General features: G+C 41.0%; 1 protein-coding gene across 7 annotated transcripts in view; it reads left to right on the forward strand.

Moving 5' to 3' along the window:
• The window catches only part of DIDO1 (death inducer-obliterator 1), a 114,964-nt gene that overhangs the window by 33,009 nt on the left and 67,393 nt on the right, over window positions 1–14,562 (forward strand). For 2 of the 7 annotated variants that reach the window (XM_053247039.1, XM_053247037.1), the window contains exons 2-4: window positions 8,264–8,468; window positions 10,037–10,123; window positions 11,775–12,651. In XM_053247039.1, coding sequence (XP_053103014.1) covers window positions 8,288–8,468; window positions 10,037–10,123; window positions 11,775–12,651 — 1,145 coding nt within the window. In that variant the 5' untranslated portion in view covers window positions 8,264–8,287. Of the gene's footprint in view, window positions 1–6,628; window positions 6,812–7,729; window positions 7,805–8,263; window positions 8,573–10,036; window positions 10,124–11,774; window positions 12,652–14,562 lie in introns of those variants that run through there. The other 5 variants (XM_053247035.1, XM_053247038.1, XM_053247036.1 and 2 more) reach the window with 5 other exon arrangements.

Consider the following 14,562-nt stretch of genomic DNA (forward strand, 5'->3'; position numbering starts at 1 on the left):
TATTCACTTGGGCAGAAAGGAATCTCTTCTGTGACCCCCGAACACCTGAGACACACCTCCAACCAAAGAGCAGACTGGCTTAGTCACCAGAGAGTTGACCTGGTGGAATGGTCCCTCAATCCAGAGGTATTCCAGTGGATGTCAGAGATTCTGGGTACTCCAGTGATAGACCTTTTTGGTGTATGGGCTAAATGAGTTGGAAATAGGAATCAATTGCTTGACATAAGCTTCACCATTTTGTTTGGGTTTGTAATCAGAATTTGCTTTTGCTGAAATAATTCTGATCCCTGGTAGTTAGTTTTCCCACAGTTAGCAGAATTCATATTTAGCATGGGAACCGCAAGTGCTGAGGGGGGCAAGATAAAGACCAGACCGGCCTACTGCTTGCACGACTAATTTATGACCTGTTTCCAGACCCATTTCCAGATGAAAGGGGAACTAACTATGAGTTATGACCTATGACATATAACTATTTCTTTTTCTGTAACTATCTGTAACTGTTTTCTTAAGGATGCCTTGGTGTATAAATGTGCTGCTTCTGTATCAGGTCTGTGTCCTGCTTTGAGCGCGAGCCAAGCAGCACCTTTGCTACTTAAGGGCAAATAAAACTTTGATCTTAAGTCCTCTTGTCTGGGCTGATTATTGGGCTCCATCCGCCCAGGAACGAACCTCCCCTATTGGGGTCAGGGGTACCCCGATACTTCATTTTCACGACTTATGGCAACAAGCAACTTCCCAGGTTCTTCTCCTGCTTCGATCTGCAGGCAGAGGCCATAGATGCCTTATCGTCCCCTTGGCCAAAAGGCCTTTACGCCTTTCCTCCCACAGCCATTATCACCAAGATGATTCAAATGCCCCGTCAAGAGAAGACCCTCATTCTTGGGCCTTTCTGACCAAGGAGGCACTGGTGGATCCTGTCCCAATTGTAACAGGATCCTGTCCCAACACTGGTGGATCCTGTCCCAATTGTAAGCAGAATTGACTCCCTCACATAGGAAGCAGGCTTCAGCAGTTTGCCCCCGCGTAGGCAGGATCTACACATGATCAGTGGGTTCTGCAGACACTCAGGCATGAGTGTGATCACTTCATCTCATCTCCGGTCTCCAAGAATTCAGTCAAGTGGCAGACTATGGACAGGTAGCAGTTCCGCATAGAGACCCTCAGATTGATCAGAGGCCATTGTGCCAGGACTTCCTGTTCTCCATAGACCTTTCAGAGCCTTATCTGCGGTTCTGGTACAAAAGGGAGAGGATATGCCAGTTTGTATCTCCTCTCCCCCCCCCCCCTTTTACACCTCCTCAATGGATCTCATGCTACTTTCTCAGGTCCTGATTGCCTGCCTCAGTTGCACACCTTGGGCACACTGATATGTGTGCCTGCTTCAGTGGCTCCTTCTTCCCTTTCAGGCACAGATCATTGCTCACTTACACCAGCCAATTCCCCTTTCCAACCAGTTTCGCCGCTCCCTGCAGTGATGGATTTCCCCAGCAATAGCCATGGGTCTCCCTTTCAGGGAACCCCTCTCAGTGGTAGTAACTTCCAATGGCAGTCTCTCGGGTTGAGGAGCTCATTGCAAAAACCAGGTAGCCCAGGGAAAGTAGAGCCTGAAAATCATTCGAAAATTTAGCCACCTTGCTGCTTACCCCTACTTCTAGATCATTTATGAATAAATTAAAAAGCACTGGTCCCAGTACAGATCCCTGGGGGACCCCACTTCTTACTTCCCTCCATTGTGAAAACTCTCCATTTATTCCTACCCTCTGTTTCCTGTTTTAAACCAGTTAGCAGTCCACACATCCCCTTATCCCATGACCCCTTGTCCCCCCAGTCCCCTTGTCCCATGACAAGCAATCCCATTGTCCCCTTATCCCATGACCGCTAAGTTTCTTCAGGGGTCTTTGAAGAGGAACTTTGTCAAAAGCTTTTTGGAAGTCCAGGTATACTTTGTCAACTGGATCACCTTGATCCACACACTTGTTGACACTCTCAAAGAACTAAAAAAGTTTTGTGAGGCAAGATTTACCTTTGCGGAAGCCATGCTGGTTCACTCCCAGTAGGGCCTATTTTCCTATGTGCTTTACAACTTTATCCTTGAGGATGCTTTATATCAATTTGCCTGGAATGGATGTTAAGCTAACCAGCCTCTAATTTCCCATATCACCCCTGGATCCCTTTTTGAAAATCAGCGTTACATTTGCTACTTTCCAGTCCTCTGGTACAGAGCCCGATTTCAAGGATCTATATATTTAATTCTTGGAGACGTGGTGGAAATCTCATGAGAGTATGCAAGAAGGACAGAAAATAACAAATGACAATGGTGGCCAGTGGAGCCTCGCTGGTGGATAGAGGTGGCCAACGGGTGCAGGTGGTGGGCGGAGTCACGCCGGCGAGCAGAGGGGGCGGCCAGCGGCAGGGCCATACCAGTGGGGGGAGGAGGCTGGTAGCGGAGCTGCGCTGGCAGGAGGAGGCAGTTGGCTGGCAGAGCTGCACCAGCCGACTGGACGAGGAGGCGGCAGAGCGGGAGAAAATGGGCCGGCGGGAGGAGGCTGCTGGCCAGCGGAGCTGCGCCGGCCAACTAGAGGAAGAGGTGGCTGGCCTGCCAGAGCCGGCTAATGGCTGGCCCAAACTAGGGGCACAGATGCTCTCAGCCCGGGCCAACTAGTAAGTTATATATTTTAGCAAGGAAGCTGGCAATTTCACATTTGAGTTCTTTGAGGACTCTTGGATGGATGCTATCTGGCCCTGTTGATTTGTTAGTTTTCAGTTTTTCCAGACAGTTTAGAACATCATCTTTTGTCACTTCTATCTGACTCAGTTCTTAGTCTCCATCCCTGAAAAGCCTGGTTCAGGAAAAGCCTGGTTCAGGCAGGCAAATCACCGTATGATCAACATGCAGGTCACAAACCCATCTCTCTATACCTCTAATGATTGAATCACCCACTACAAGGAGGCCCCAACTCCCCAGAGGAGTATCTCCTGTGTGAGAGGATATGGGCTCATCATCCACGGAAGGGGTCCCTTCTAAAGGAGCATTTCCCTCTTCCTCAGACTGATGTCCTCCTTGCCCGAGACTTTCATTCTCCCTGACAGCAGAGGAGCTATCAGCCTTGGAGTGGGATTTCTCTATCAAGTCCCTTCCACATGCCTCTCTGTCTCTCTGAGCTTCTCCAGATCCGCCACCTTGGTCTCAAGGGAACAAATTTGCTCCTCATACTGAGCAGACACCCATGTGACTTCTGCCCATGGGGCAAATAGTTATACATGTGGCACTCTGTGCAATACACTGCGAAGTGCCTCCTCCCCTGCTGACCTATCTTCATACTATTTTTGTTGGCTGTTTACAGTATTTAGAGATAGTTTATTAGAAGGATAGGCCTCAGCTGTAAAAAAAATATCAAGATTTTTTAAAAATAAAATGCTTTTTGAGGGGAAAAATCTATCTAAAGGTAGTCTTCTATTTAAGATGCATTATAGTCCAAAAGTATTCATCCTGTAGTAAGGATTAGTTTTTAATTACGTAGCATGAGGCTGTATATATGCGATGTTTAAATTTTTTGGTAAATGAATTCCATTAATCTATTCAATGTCATGCTCTTCCAGAGGTTTCTGTAAGACTATTTGGGGCAATTTTTCTATCTAGAAGAAGACCAAAGATGAAACCTTCATCTGGTTGTCAATATTAAGATTATACCAGCAAGAATGAGTCTTTATGTAAAAAACCATGATTTTAATCTAGTCTTTCTGACTAGTGATTTAAATCAATTTGATTTAAATCAAATCCACCCTGATTTAAACACTTCATACGCTACTGTTTGTTACTCCCATAATTCTCATGCCTTAATAGTTCTCTTCTCCTTGTGTGATGCTGACAAACTGTTGAATTTTGGCTGCACTTTTATAGCTGCAGTATGCTTCATAATATATTGTAATATTGTTTGATTCTAGCCAATTCTTTCCTGTTAAGGAACTCTTTCCTAGTCCAGAGGAAAAACCCCTACAAAAAAACAAATGGGACTAGATAGAGCAGAATACTGAATAGCCTTATCTGGTAGAGATTTAATGTTTCTGTTGCAAAATATTTTCATTTTTATTAATTTTATTTATATACCACTAAATTTTCAAAGCACTTTGCATAGACAAAGAACAATAATAAGAAGGTAGTTCCCTGTTCCCAGAGGCTCATAATCTAATTGTTTCATGTTTTTAAAAAGCATGTTACATATACGAATGGCTGAAGCTGCCTTATGCTACTGGTTCATCTCTTAAAGTATTTTCTACTCTGACCAGCAGTGGCTTTCCAGGGTTTCAAGATGAGATCTTTCCCAGGCCCAGCTCATGATATTAGGGATTGAAACTGGGACTGTCTACATGTAAAACGTACTCTGTCACTGAACTATGGCCCCATCCTCGCTCGGTGTTGGAAATGCTGGGTTAAGCACAAATGTATAAATGTGCTGTAACATGATGTGTTTGTAGCACCTAGTGCCAGTATCGTTGGTGTGCGTTTGGTGATTTGTCGTACAAATATACCAAATATATACTTTTTTCAACAAAAGTTCCCAAGGTGGTTTAAATAAGTATAAATAAATAAATAAATGGCTCCCTGTCCCCAAAGGGCTCACAATCTTAAAAAAAGAAACATAAGATAGACACCAGGAACAGCCACCATAGGGAAAGCTGTGCTGGAGATGGATAGGACCAGTTGCTCTTCCCTGCTAAATAAAGAGAACCACCAATTAAAAAAGGTGCCTCTTTGCTCATTTAGCAGGAGACTGTTCAGATACTGTTGATTGGCTTGGTTCTCTTTCTTCCTTCTTACATTTAATGATTGCTTACTGAAATCTTAATATTTCTGCCACGTTATTTTTAAAAACTACTTTTGAATTTCCAGGCTTTGACATGAAAAATAAAATGAAAATAAATCTTCTACTTTCCACACTTCCTTTTCAAAACAATTTTGTGGTGCAAAATGTGTGTGGCTCTCATGATCAAAAGTATCCAAAATACATGGCAAACCATATATTGTGTGTGTGTGTGTGTGTGTGTATGTATATATATATATATATGTGTGTGTGTGTGTGTGTGTGTGTATATATATATAGTATTGTTGTAGGAACCAATCAGTTTAGTTTTAGTATGCTGAATTGTTCTTTATTCTAAGATTGTAAGCAGCCTTATAGGCCCTGTTTAGGTTGTGAAAGAAATTTCCTAAATTTGTCACTTTGTGTTCAGGAGATTTTCAGTCACGTGCTACTTAAAAAACAAACAAAAACCCCACCAAAAACCTGCAATTGGAAGCATGTGTGCACAGATATCCATGTATGCCTTTTGAGATTCTGACTTACAAATAAATGTATCTATATCCAGAATAAGTAATATTGATGATGTTAGCAGAAATAAATTCAACTTTTCAGGATAGTGAAGATTTTCTGTTAGGTTTTTGCAGAAATTATGGACTGCAAACCGAAAAGGGGATTGAAATTTGAAGTACAGATGATGGGCAGATGGCACATAGGTTTCAGTGTGTCAGAGCCAGAAATTGGATATTCTGATTTGGCATTTTAAAGTAAACATTCTGTATGCTAGTCTGGTAATTTTGGGATAAATCTCCTTTTAAAATGCCAGTCTCATTTGAGGTCAAGACTTTGTAGTAGTGAGATTTGTTGAGTGTGGAAGTTCAGATTAGAAAGATACATGCACAGAAAGGTGGGAAGAGGCTTTTGGACAATGCAGCCACATAGATGGCACAGTTTTCCCTTTGTACACAAAATAGCTCTACATATGCAGAAACCACTCTCAGCTGGTTGAATTTTTGGTGCTTTAGTGTGACCTATGATGGTAGCTAGCCTTGCTTTACTAATATTTAAATTTGATAAATAAAGTTGCTATGCCAATTTGTGTGGCCGCAGCACCTGCACTTGAAGGAATACCACAGGCCTGATTTTCTCTGTCCTCCCACCAAGACAAGTGCAGAGAGTGAGAAGTTTGTGCATACCTTCCATATTCATGTCCAGCTATCTGTGCCTGTACCTCACACATGTTGTAAGCATTTCTAACATGTGCGATGTGGTGGAAAGACTGAATGGGGATATGGGAGGCATTGTACAGATCTCTTGTACTTTCAGTGCTGCTTTTGTACTTCCTGTGTTCATGCCTGACGTTTCCCTTGAATATAGAACATTGGAAAACAGAGCTGTGTTGAGCACTGTGGGACTCCTCCATGCATGGTGTCTGTGCTCAACTGGATTGAGCTCATGTGTTTAATGTGTAATATATTACCTAGTCGTCAGGTAGGTTAAAATTGTAATGGATTCCCCAGTACAGCACTTTCAAGCAGAAGAGTGTAAAATATTTATATGCTGACTGCTCTTTACACTAGAGTTATGTCTGACTGCTTTTTCTAGAAATTGAACACAGTAGAGGGGTGTATATAATATAGAGTACATACATGGGCTTTTCTGTCATATAATCTACAAATGATTTCTAGTATTATTAATACTTACATTATAAAAGGCAAGGTGCTGACCTTGCTTTTATTTTTTTAACTTTAGAATTAAAGGGAATGGTATTCTTTTAGAATTGAACAAGTAGTGATTAGCCGATTGTTTTCCCCCCCTCTTTCTGGCAGATCTTTTAAAATTGCATGATGTGTGATGAGTTGGAGATTCTTAACAGGGAGATTGAGAGGTTATTACAAAACAGCACCGTGGAAGGAGGCTCTTTAAACTCAGAATCTCTTCAACCAGCAACCTCTGATTCCGGGGATGTAGCCACTGCTTCAGGCAATGAAGCACAAGGCAGTTTAGTGAAGGTATCACATACCTTAATGTTGTTACAGGGCTCTCAAGATCACCTTGTTTCTTCAGCTTTCTCTGTATAGTATTTAGAAATCCATTCAAGATAACTGTTAATCTTCATTATCTATGTGCTGTATTGAATGTTAATGTAAAGTTGATATGACTAAGACTACAGACTATTTTGACCACAAGTGCCATATTTTAGCTGAGAAGAATACATCTCAACAACTATAGTTGATTTCCCCTGAAGTCATGAATTAAGTCCTGTCCTGATACGAAATATATTTGGACCAGTTCAGAAAGTGTCTCTTGTACATGGCAAAACATTTGGGAGCACAAAGACATGAGATGCAGGATTATAGTACTTACACCTGTGTCAGGACTTGAGAAATCCCCAGGTGCCAGGGAGCCATGGCGCCTGGATTAGAATATTCAGAGACAGAGCTATTTTACTTCAGCCACCCAGAGACAGAGGTTTGAGGTGGCATACAAATTTGATAAGTAAAATAAGTAAATAACAATTTTTATTTGTCTCAGGCAGCCCTATTTCTGTTCCAAGTATGTTACTTGTAAAGGGAATAAAGAGATGGCCATTTATCCTACCCCTCCACAATGTCCATCACAAAATCCAATGATTTTGTCAAGTATCCACTGTCTATCTCCTGCCTTTTGGGGCTAGCTACTAGATTTATGAAAAAAGAAAAAAGGTCAAGACCTGACCTTTATAGTCATCTAAATGAGTTATTACATTTTATCAATTGTGTGAAGTCATTACAGTGTTGGCAATATTGTTTAAAAAGTAGCTTGGGTTTGAGTGAATACAATGTTTCTATGCTTAGCAAGTGTAACTGACACAACATGTTAAGTGTTTCCCTTCTGAAATGGAATTGGAATCTTCAGGCTTTTGATTTGTGGTTGGGATTTGTCGGTTAGAGACTAGAGCATTGGAAGTTACTGTTGGATGGAGAGGAAACTGGCAGCCAAAGCAAAGGAGGAAGTACTCAGAAGTAAGGCATCCGAACAAATCAAAACAAGGGCAAACTGTTTTTAACCACTATATAGCTTTTAAACACAAAATTTATTATTAAAGTCACTTTAATATGGGCATCAACACTTTATGATAGGGTGGACATGTGGCACTTAATTTTATATGCAAGGAAAATCCGTTTTGTGAATGTCTGTTCTGTCATCTTCAAAAAGACCTATAAAGAAATGCAAACACGGGTAAGATGTTGAAGCAGATAAAAGATTTTGGCACTGTGTCAATTTTAGACACTTGTTCAGAGTTAATGCCCTTTCTAGAAATATTAATAATAGTATGATGTAAAATATATCACTTTAAAAACTACTTCTCACATGGAGGTTTTAATAATTTTAAGTTTTCTGTTAGTCTGAACAAATTTTACTTGAAATGGTTTAATGGTAATACCAATGAACAAAGTTATAAATTTATTTTCCTGTAACAGGCAGCCTTATTGAGTGGACCACTGATGGTTTCGGAGTTGTCAAGATGGCATCCAGAGGAACACTGTGCTTCTGACTTCCCCAGAGCAGCCTGTGCTGTAGACATTCTGCAGAGTGACTCTATCTGTCTTCTGCCCTCCAGTGATACTTCCTCTGGTTTAAGTCAACAGGCAGAAAAAATCTCAGCAACCTCTAATGCTGTGTCAGGTAAAAGCACTTAGGGGACATTGGAGATTTTTTGTTTCTTTTAACCTGTTTCTGGAATTTTGGATGACTCCTGCTGTACCCTTAAACTTCCTTCGCCTTTTCAGGTAAACATATTAAGGTGCTGATTGCATGTTGTGTTTTGAATTTTCTTCAGAAAATTTATTGTAAGTTTTTTAGAACAGCCCATCTGTAGAGCCCATTTTGCTCTGTGGTATTATTGTACATCATATAACAAGCTTGCTATTGAAAGTGGGTGTTGTGTGGATAATTAGGCAGGGAGAGTTATTTGCAAAAAGTAAAAAATGGAGTTAAAATACATTGTGAAAACGTCTTCGTACCATTCTATGTTGCTGGACTAAGATTGTGTACAGTAGTTGGACCCCTTTTCCTTCAGCATCATAAGACAAGAGGCAAGGTTCTCAAACAAGACAGGCTTTTCAAAGGCAGAGGTCTTCCTAGCTTTACTACTCAAGTCTTTTCCAATCGGAGTGATTGTCAGAAATAACATACAGAGCTAGTCATGCAGTTCTCTGGATTGTGCCTTGATTTGATAGTCGTCTTGCCAGTCTCCCTGTTCTAGAGACCATTCAGGCATTGTGAGCAGTTGGGAGCTGGGAGGTTATAGTGCTGGTAATGGGTGCATGTGATAGTCACTGTTCCATTAGATAAAGCAGTTATCATCTATGTACCCTATGTTCACTATCTATGTACCCTATGTTCACTAGGCACAGTGAACATAGTTATAAAGAGTGAAAGCCAAATTGTTGGTGTCTGGGTCATCAGAGGATTGTTTTTCTGCTAGAGTTTATTTCTAGTAAGCAGTGCACTCAGGTAGTGACAGCAGGGATGAACCGAATGTGGGATATAGTGGAAGTGTGTTGGTAGTATGTAGACAACATAGAGTTAAGTCAAAGCTTTTGTGTGGTGTGGAACTGGTGGAAAAAGTGTGTTAGGACAAGCTGCAGGAGTTCTTGAAGGTTTTGGCAGATTTCAGGGGAGGGTGCAAAAGTGGGACTGTGTGTCAGTAAGTGTATTCTTTAATTGTGTATGTTGTTCCCTTTCATGGAACATTCTTCTGATTCCACATAGACCAGGGCTTGACAAATCCCAGGCTCCAGAGAACCATGGCACCTAGAAATTTATTTGTGGCGTCTACACTAAGATATTTAGAGGTAGCATTATTTAATATCTTTATTTGTCCCAGGCAGCCCTGTTTCTGTCTTGTTACTTATAAAGAGGTTAAAAAGAAGCTCATCTACCCCTCCCTCTCTACAATGTCCACCACTAGTCTACAATCTTTATGCTTGTCCATTGTCTGGTTCTTGAATTTCTGGGCAGGCTCTGAGATCCAAAGAAAATTTATAAAGGTCTTGCACAGGCAAAATGAAGCATTAACTTGCATTTAAAATCATGCAATAAATGCAGGCAATTTTTTGTGGAGTTCTGCATTTTCTTATTATTAAGCATCAACTATCTAAATATTTACAACTATAATTGGCAACGTGTTTTCACTGATCATTCATTGAAAGTAGATCAGAGTTATAAATCTAGTATTTCTTTGTTTTCAGAGGTGAAATCTGGGAACAGTAAGACCACTTCTATGGACGAATCTGTGGCACTGGAGTCTGAGTCTAATATGGAAAACACTTCTATTGGTAAATTGCTTTGGTTTACAAAAGTAGATCATAGTTTCATAGATTTTTAGAGTTGAAAGGGACTTTGAAGGTCTGCTAGCCCAACCCCTACTTGATGCAGGAAACTGCCACAGCATCACTGATCGTTGACCATCCAGCCTCTATTTCAAAAGCTCTAGAGACGAAGAGCCCAGCATGGCATGGGGCAGATTGCTTTGCTATCAAGTGGCTCTCTATAATCAGGAAATTCCTCCTGATTTCTAGTTTGAATCTGCTTCCTTGTGATTTCAACTTGCTGATTCTAGTCATGTCCTTAGGAGCAACAGAGAACAAGTCAACTACTGCTTTTGTGTGTCAACCCTTTGAATATTTGAAGATGGCTATCATAGCTCCCCTTAGTCTTCTCTTCTGCAGGCTAAACATACCCAGTTCCTTCAGTCATTCTTTATAGGACTTGGTTTGCAGACCTATCATCATCTTTGCCCTCCTCTGAACCCATTCCAGGTTTTCAATGTCCTTTATTCTGCATGAGGTCTGACTAGTGCAGAATAGACTAGAATGGAATGGTTACTACTTGTGTTCTGGACATTCACCTCTGTTAATACAACCTACAATTGCATTAGCTTTTTTAGCACCTGCATCACACTGTTGGCTCATGTTCAACTTTCCACGAAGACACCTAGATCCTCTTTTAAATATAGTGCTGCCAAGCAAAGTCATCCCATTCTATACTTGTGCATTTAAGATTTCTTACCTAAATGCAGGACTTCACATTTTTCTCTGCTGAAATTCGTCTTACTAATTTTTGGTCCAGTGTTTGAACCTGATTCTGACTATCACCCTCCCCTCCCCCAGCTTTGTCATCTGCAGATTTGATAAGCATCCCATATACTCCCCAAGATAACATAGTGAAAGTTATCTAGCATATAATAAACATTTTTCACCAGTAGCTTGGCTTTTAAGCCAAAATGGTGACTTCTTTAAAAATCATGGGCATGATTTGTACTCCGTAAGTAAAGAAGCAAGTGGCTAGTGCACATGTGAGTGTACAGCCCTTGAGCAACGCACATAATTGACAGGCAGCAGTTGGTTCCTTGTTCCACTGGTACTGATCACTGTTGCCAGCTACCCTAGGACAGGCAGCTGCAATAGTGATGTTCTGATGTGACTACACTCAGTTATTTTTGCCTCTGTGGCCTTAAGAAAGAGCAAAAATGGATAGCTGAACTTGGTTATTGAAATAATTTCTACCCTGCCATTTTCCTCCAGTATGGAACACTTGTGAAGGTTCATATCATCTTAAAAAAACACTACCACCAAAAATATCAATATACTATAGAATACACTTTTGCCAGGCAAACGTGTTAAGGGTCAAAAACCTTGGGGACGACGACACCATTATAGTGGCTATATGTGTACAAACACTGTCTTCTGCCCTTTAACAACTGATCTTCTAGGTCAAGAGAACATTGGAGAGAAAGAGATTCACTCAGTGAACTCATTTACAAGAAAAGGTTGTAGACAGTTGTTGAGATACTAAGGGAGTGTATGTCTTTATTTTTTGTGTTCAAAATTATAGCATACCTTGCATTACATTTCTTCCCATGTGCTGCTCACAGGAAGGAAACTAAAATATATTTAAATTCTGCTAATATTTTTATTGCTTCTCCAGCATCAGCTTTGGATGACAAAGGTGAACAAAGCAATGAGGATGAACAAAAAGCAATTAAACCAACTAGTAAGGAGTTTAAGAAAACATGGGGGTTTCGGAGGACTACAATTGCGAAGCGTGAAAGTTTAGGGGATGCTGACATGGACATCACTGAGCAGCCATCTCCACAGCAGCAAAGCCTGGCTCTTAGGCGTAGTGGCCGACAGCCCAAACGCACTGAACGGGTTGAAGAATTTCTTACAACAGTTAGGCGCAGAGGAAGGAGGAATCTTCCTACAGCTCTTGAGGACTTGAGTGAACCAGCATCTTGCCATGTAACTGATGTTGAAACTGCTTCTGAAGGTAGTGTAGAAAGCATGCCAGACACAAAAACCACTACTCAGAAGTGCCACTTGAAGGACAGCAAAGGCCAGTCAGCTCGGAAAGGTAGAACCACAAAAGAACAGGAGGAGGAGGAGGAGGAGGATGATACATCTGACAGTGACAGTGATGGATTAACATTAAAAGAACTACAGAATCGTCTAAGAAAGAAACGTGTTGAGCAGAAACCTACAGGACTAACACTGAAAGAAGTCCAGAATCGCCTCAGGAAAAAGCATAACGAACAAAATCCTACTGAGACAGTTGATATCCAGGCAGGCAATCAAAAGCTTGAAATGGCTGTAAAGCAAGAATCTGAAAGTTCAGATAATACTGAGACTGGACAGTCAATAGCTGTTTCCAAGGAAGCTACTGAAGCAGTTCAAGCTAAGAGAGAAATAAAGCCAACTATGCAGACAAATGATGAACCTGAAGAATCCACAAAGCGCAAATCAGAGTGTGAGGTTTATGATCCTGGTACTCTGTATTGCATTTGTCAGCAACCTCACAACAACAGGTATTCTTTATTAACCATTAAATATTTTCAAATGTTTTCTAAAAATTATACAATAGTCAGACAGAATCTTTGTTTAAGGAATTTTGGCTCTGGTAGTACCTTGAATGTTAAAGATTAGATGTGTTTGTCTCTAAAACATTAGGAAAACTCAATTATTCTGATTCCCCAATGTGTGAAATAATGTTTCGTTTTCTTGATGGAATTATGTGCCCTAAAATGTCCCAGTAAATGCTGCTCTTCCATATAACCTTCACCCCTCATGCAGCCAGGTGGTGTGTTAAAAATAGGGAAGTCTCTGCTTTCAGATTAAAAATAGATGGAGGACTGTGTTGAAATTTATCCTCTTAGTATAAACATCCTCACTATAGAGGAGCTTTTATAGAAGCTTGAAATTCTAGAGATCATGTTAAGGGGAGATGGGGTTGTGGGACTAAATGGGAATGATAAAAAATGGATGAAATTCTTTTAGACACCTTTTTATTGATACTGTATTTATCTGAATCAAAGACTAGGTTTATTCCAAGTTTCCTGATATTAGAAATCAGGTCTTAAATTCAGAGCCCTGTTCTTCTTCGAGTAAATGCAGGTATAACCTGTATCTAACTACTTTTTAAGGGGATCATATTAAATTCAGAGTCCTCTTTGATTCAGGTAAATATGGTTTGTATTTATTCCTTAGGTAGGTTCCTTATACATGTTTAATACAAACATGTATAAATATTTTCTTGTTTATCTTGTTTATATTTATTTCTCTAAGACGTACCCGTGGTTGATCCCATGCGTGGCAGCTCTCATGAGGGTTTGTAAGCAGCTGCCAGATAGCCACGGGTACTGGGTGAGAAAATGGTGATGGCGATGGGCAGGCATGGAAAGCGGACTGGGAGGGGGAGGAAAGGAGCATGGACTGGGGCTGAAGGGATGGGGGCATTGTTCCCTCTAACAAGGATTCCCAGATGTTGTTGACTACAACTCCCATAATCCCCAAACAAAAGCCATTGCAGTTGGGGATTCTGGGGGTTGTAGTCAGCAACATCTGGGAACACTGGAGTGGGGTGGAGGAGAATGGACTAGGGCTAAGGGAAATGGGGGAAATGAAGATAGGGAGGAGAGACAGGGAAAACTAGGGGCGCAGATGTTCTGTACTGGATCAGCGAGTATCATTTAAAATGCTCATCCTATGCCACCAGAGGGCAATTTCAAATCCATCTACATTACAAGTTCTGTTCTTTCCAAGAGCGTGTGATGTACAGAAGGCTTAGACTACAGGGCAGAAGATAACATGGGGAAGTAGCTGCCTGGATCTTTGCAGTGGCTTGTTACCAGGTAATTGAGTTTGAAGGAGTCAAGAAAAGTGCAAGAATACAAAGGAGACATCAAAGAGGATAGTTGGATATAGGTCATTTGGCATGGGAGGAGGAATTATGTTGGAGGGCTGAAGATGCAAGTGGAATCATGGCATTTACTGAGACATTCTGGACATGTAATCCTGCAAAGAAAAGAGGCACACTGGCTAATGAGGAAGTTGATTTGGTATATAGATGTGGAAGCTTTTCTTCTACCTTCTTGATAAGAATGTGATATAACTGATTTACAAGTTTGATTGCAGTTGGACATATATAAAATTATGCTGCATTTCTTGGTTAAAATATGCTACTTAAGGGTATGTAAGAGAACACCTTTGTCTTGAACACCGCCACCTGTTAAGATCTTCTGTGGAGGTTTATTTGAGGGTGCCACCAGCTTGTCTGGTAACAACTCAGAGGCAAGCCTTCTCTGTAGTTGCCCCAGAGCTGTGGATGCACCTCCTGCTGAGATCAGAGCTGCTCCATCCCTGTTGACCTTTAGGAAACAACTGAAGACACATCTCTTCAGCCAAGCTTTTTAGCTATTTAGTGGTTTTTAGCTATTTGT

This window comes from Hemicordylus capensis, chromosome 4, assembly GCF_027244095.1.
Source record: "Hemicordylus capensis ecotype Gifberg chromosome 4, rHemCap1.1.pri, whole genome shotgun sequence".
Taxonomy (NCBI): domain Eukaryota; kingdom Metazoa; phylum Chordata; class Lepidosauria; order Squamata; family Cordylidae; genus Hemicordylus; species Hemicordylus capensis.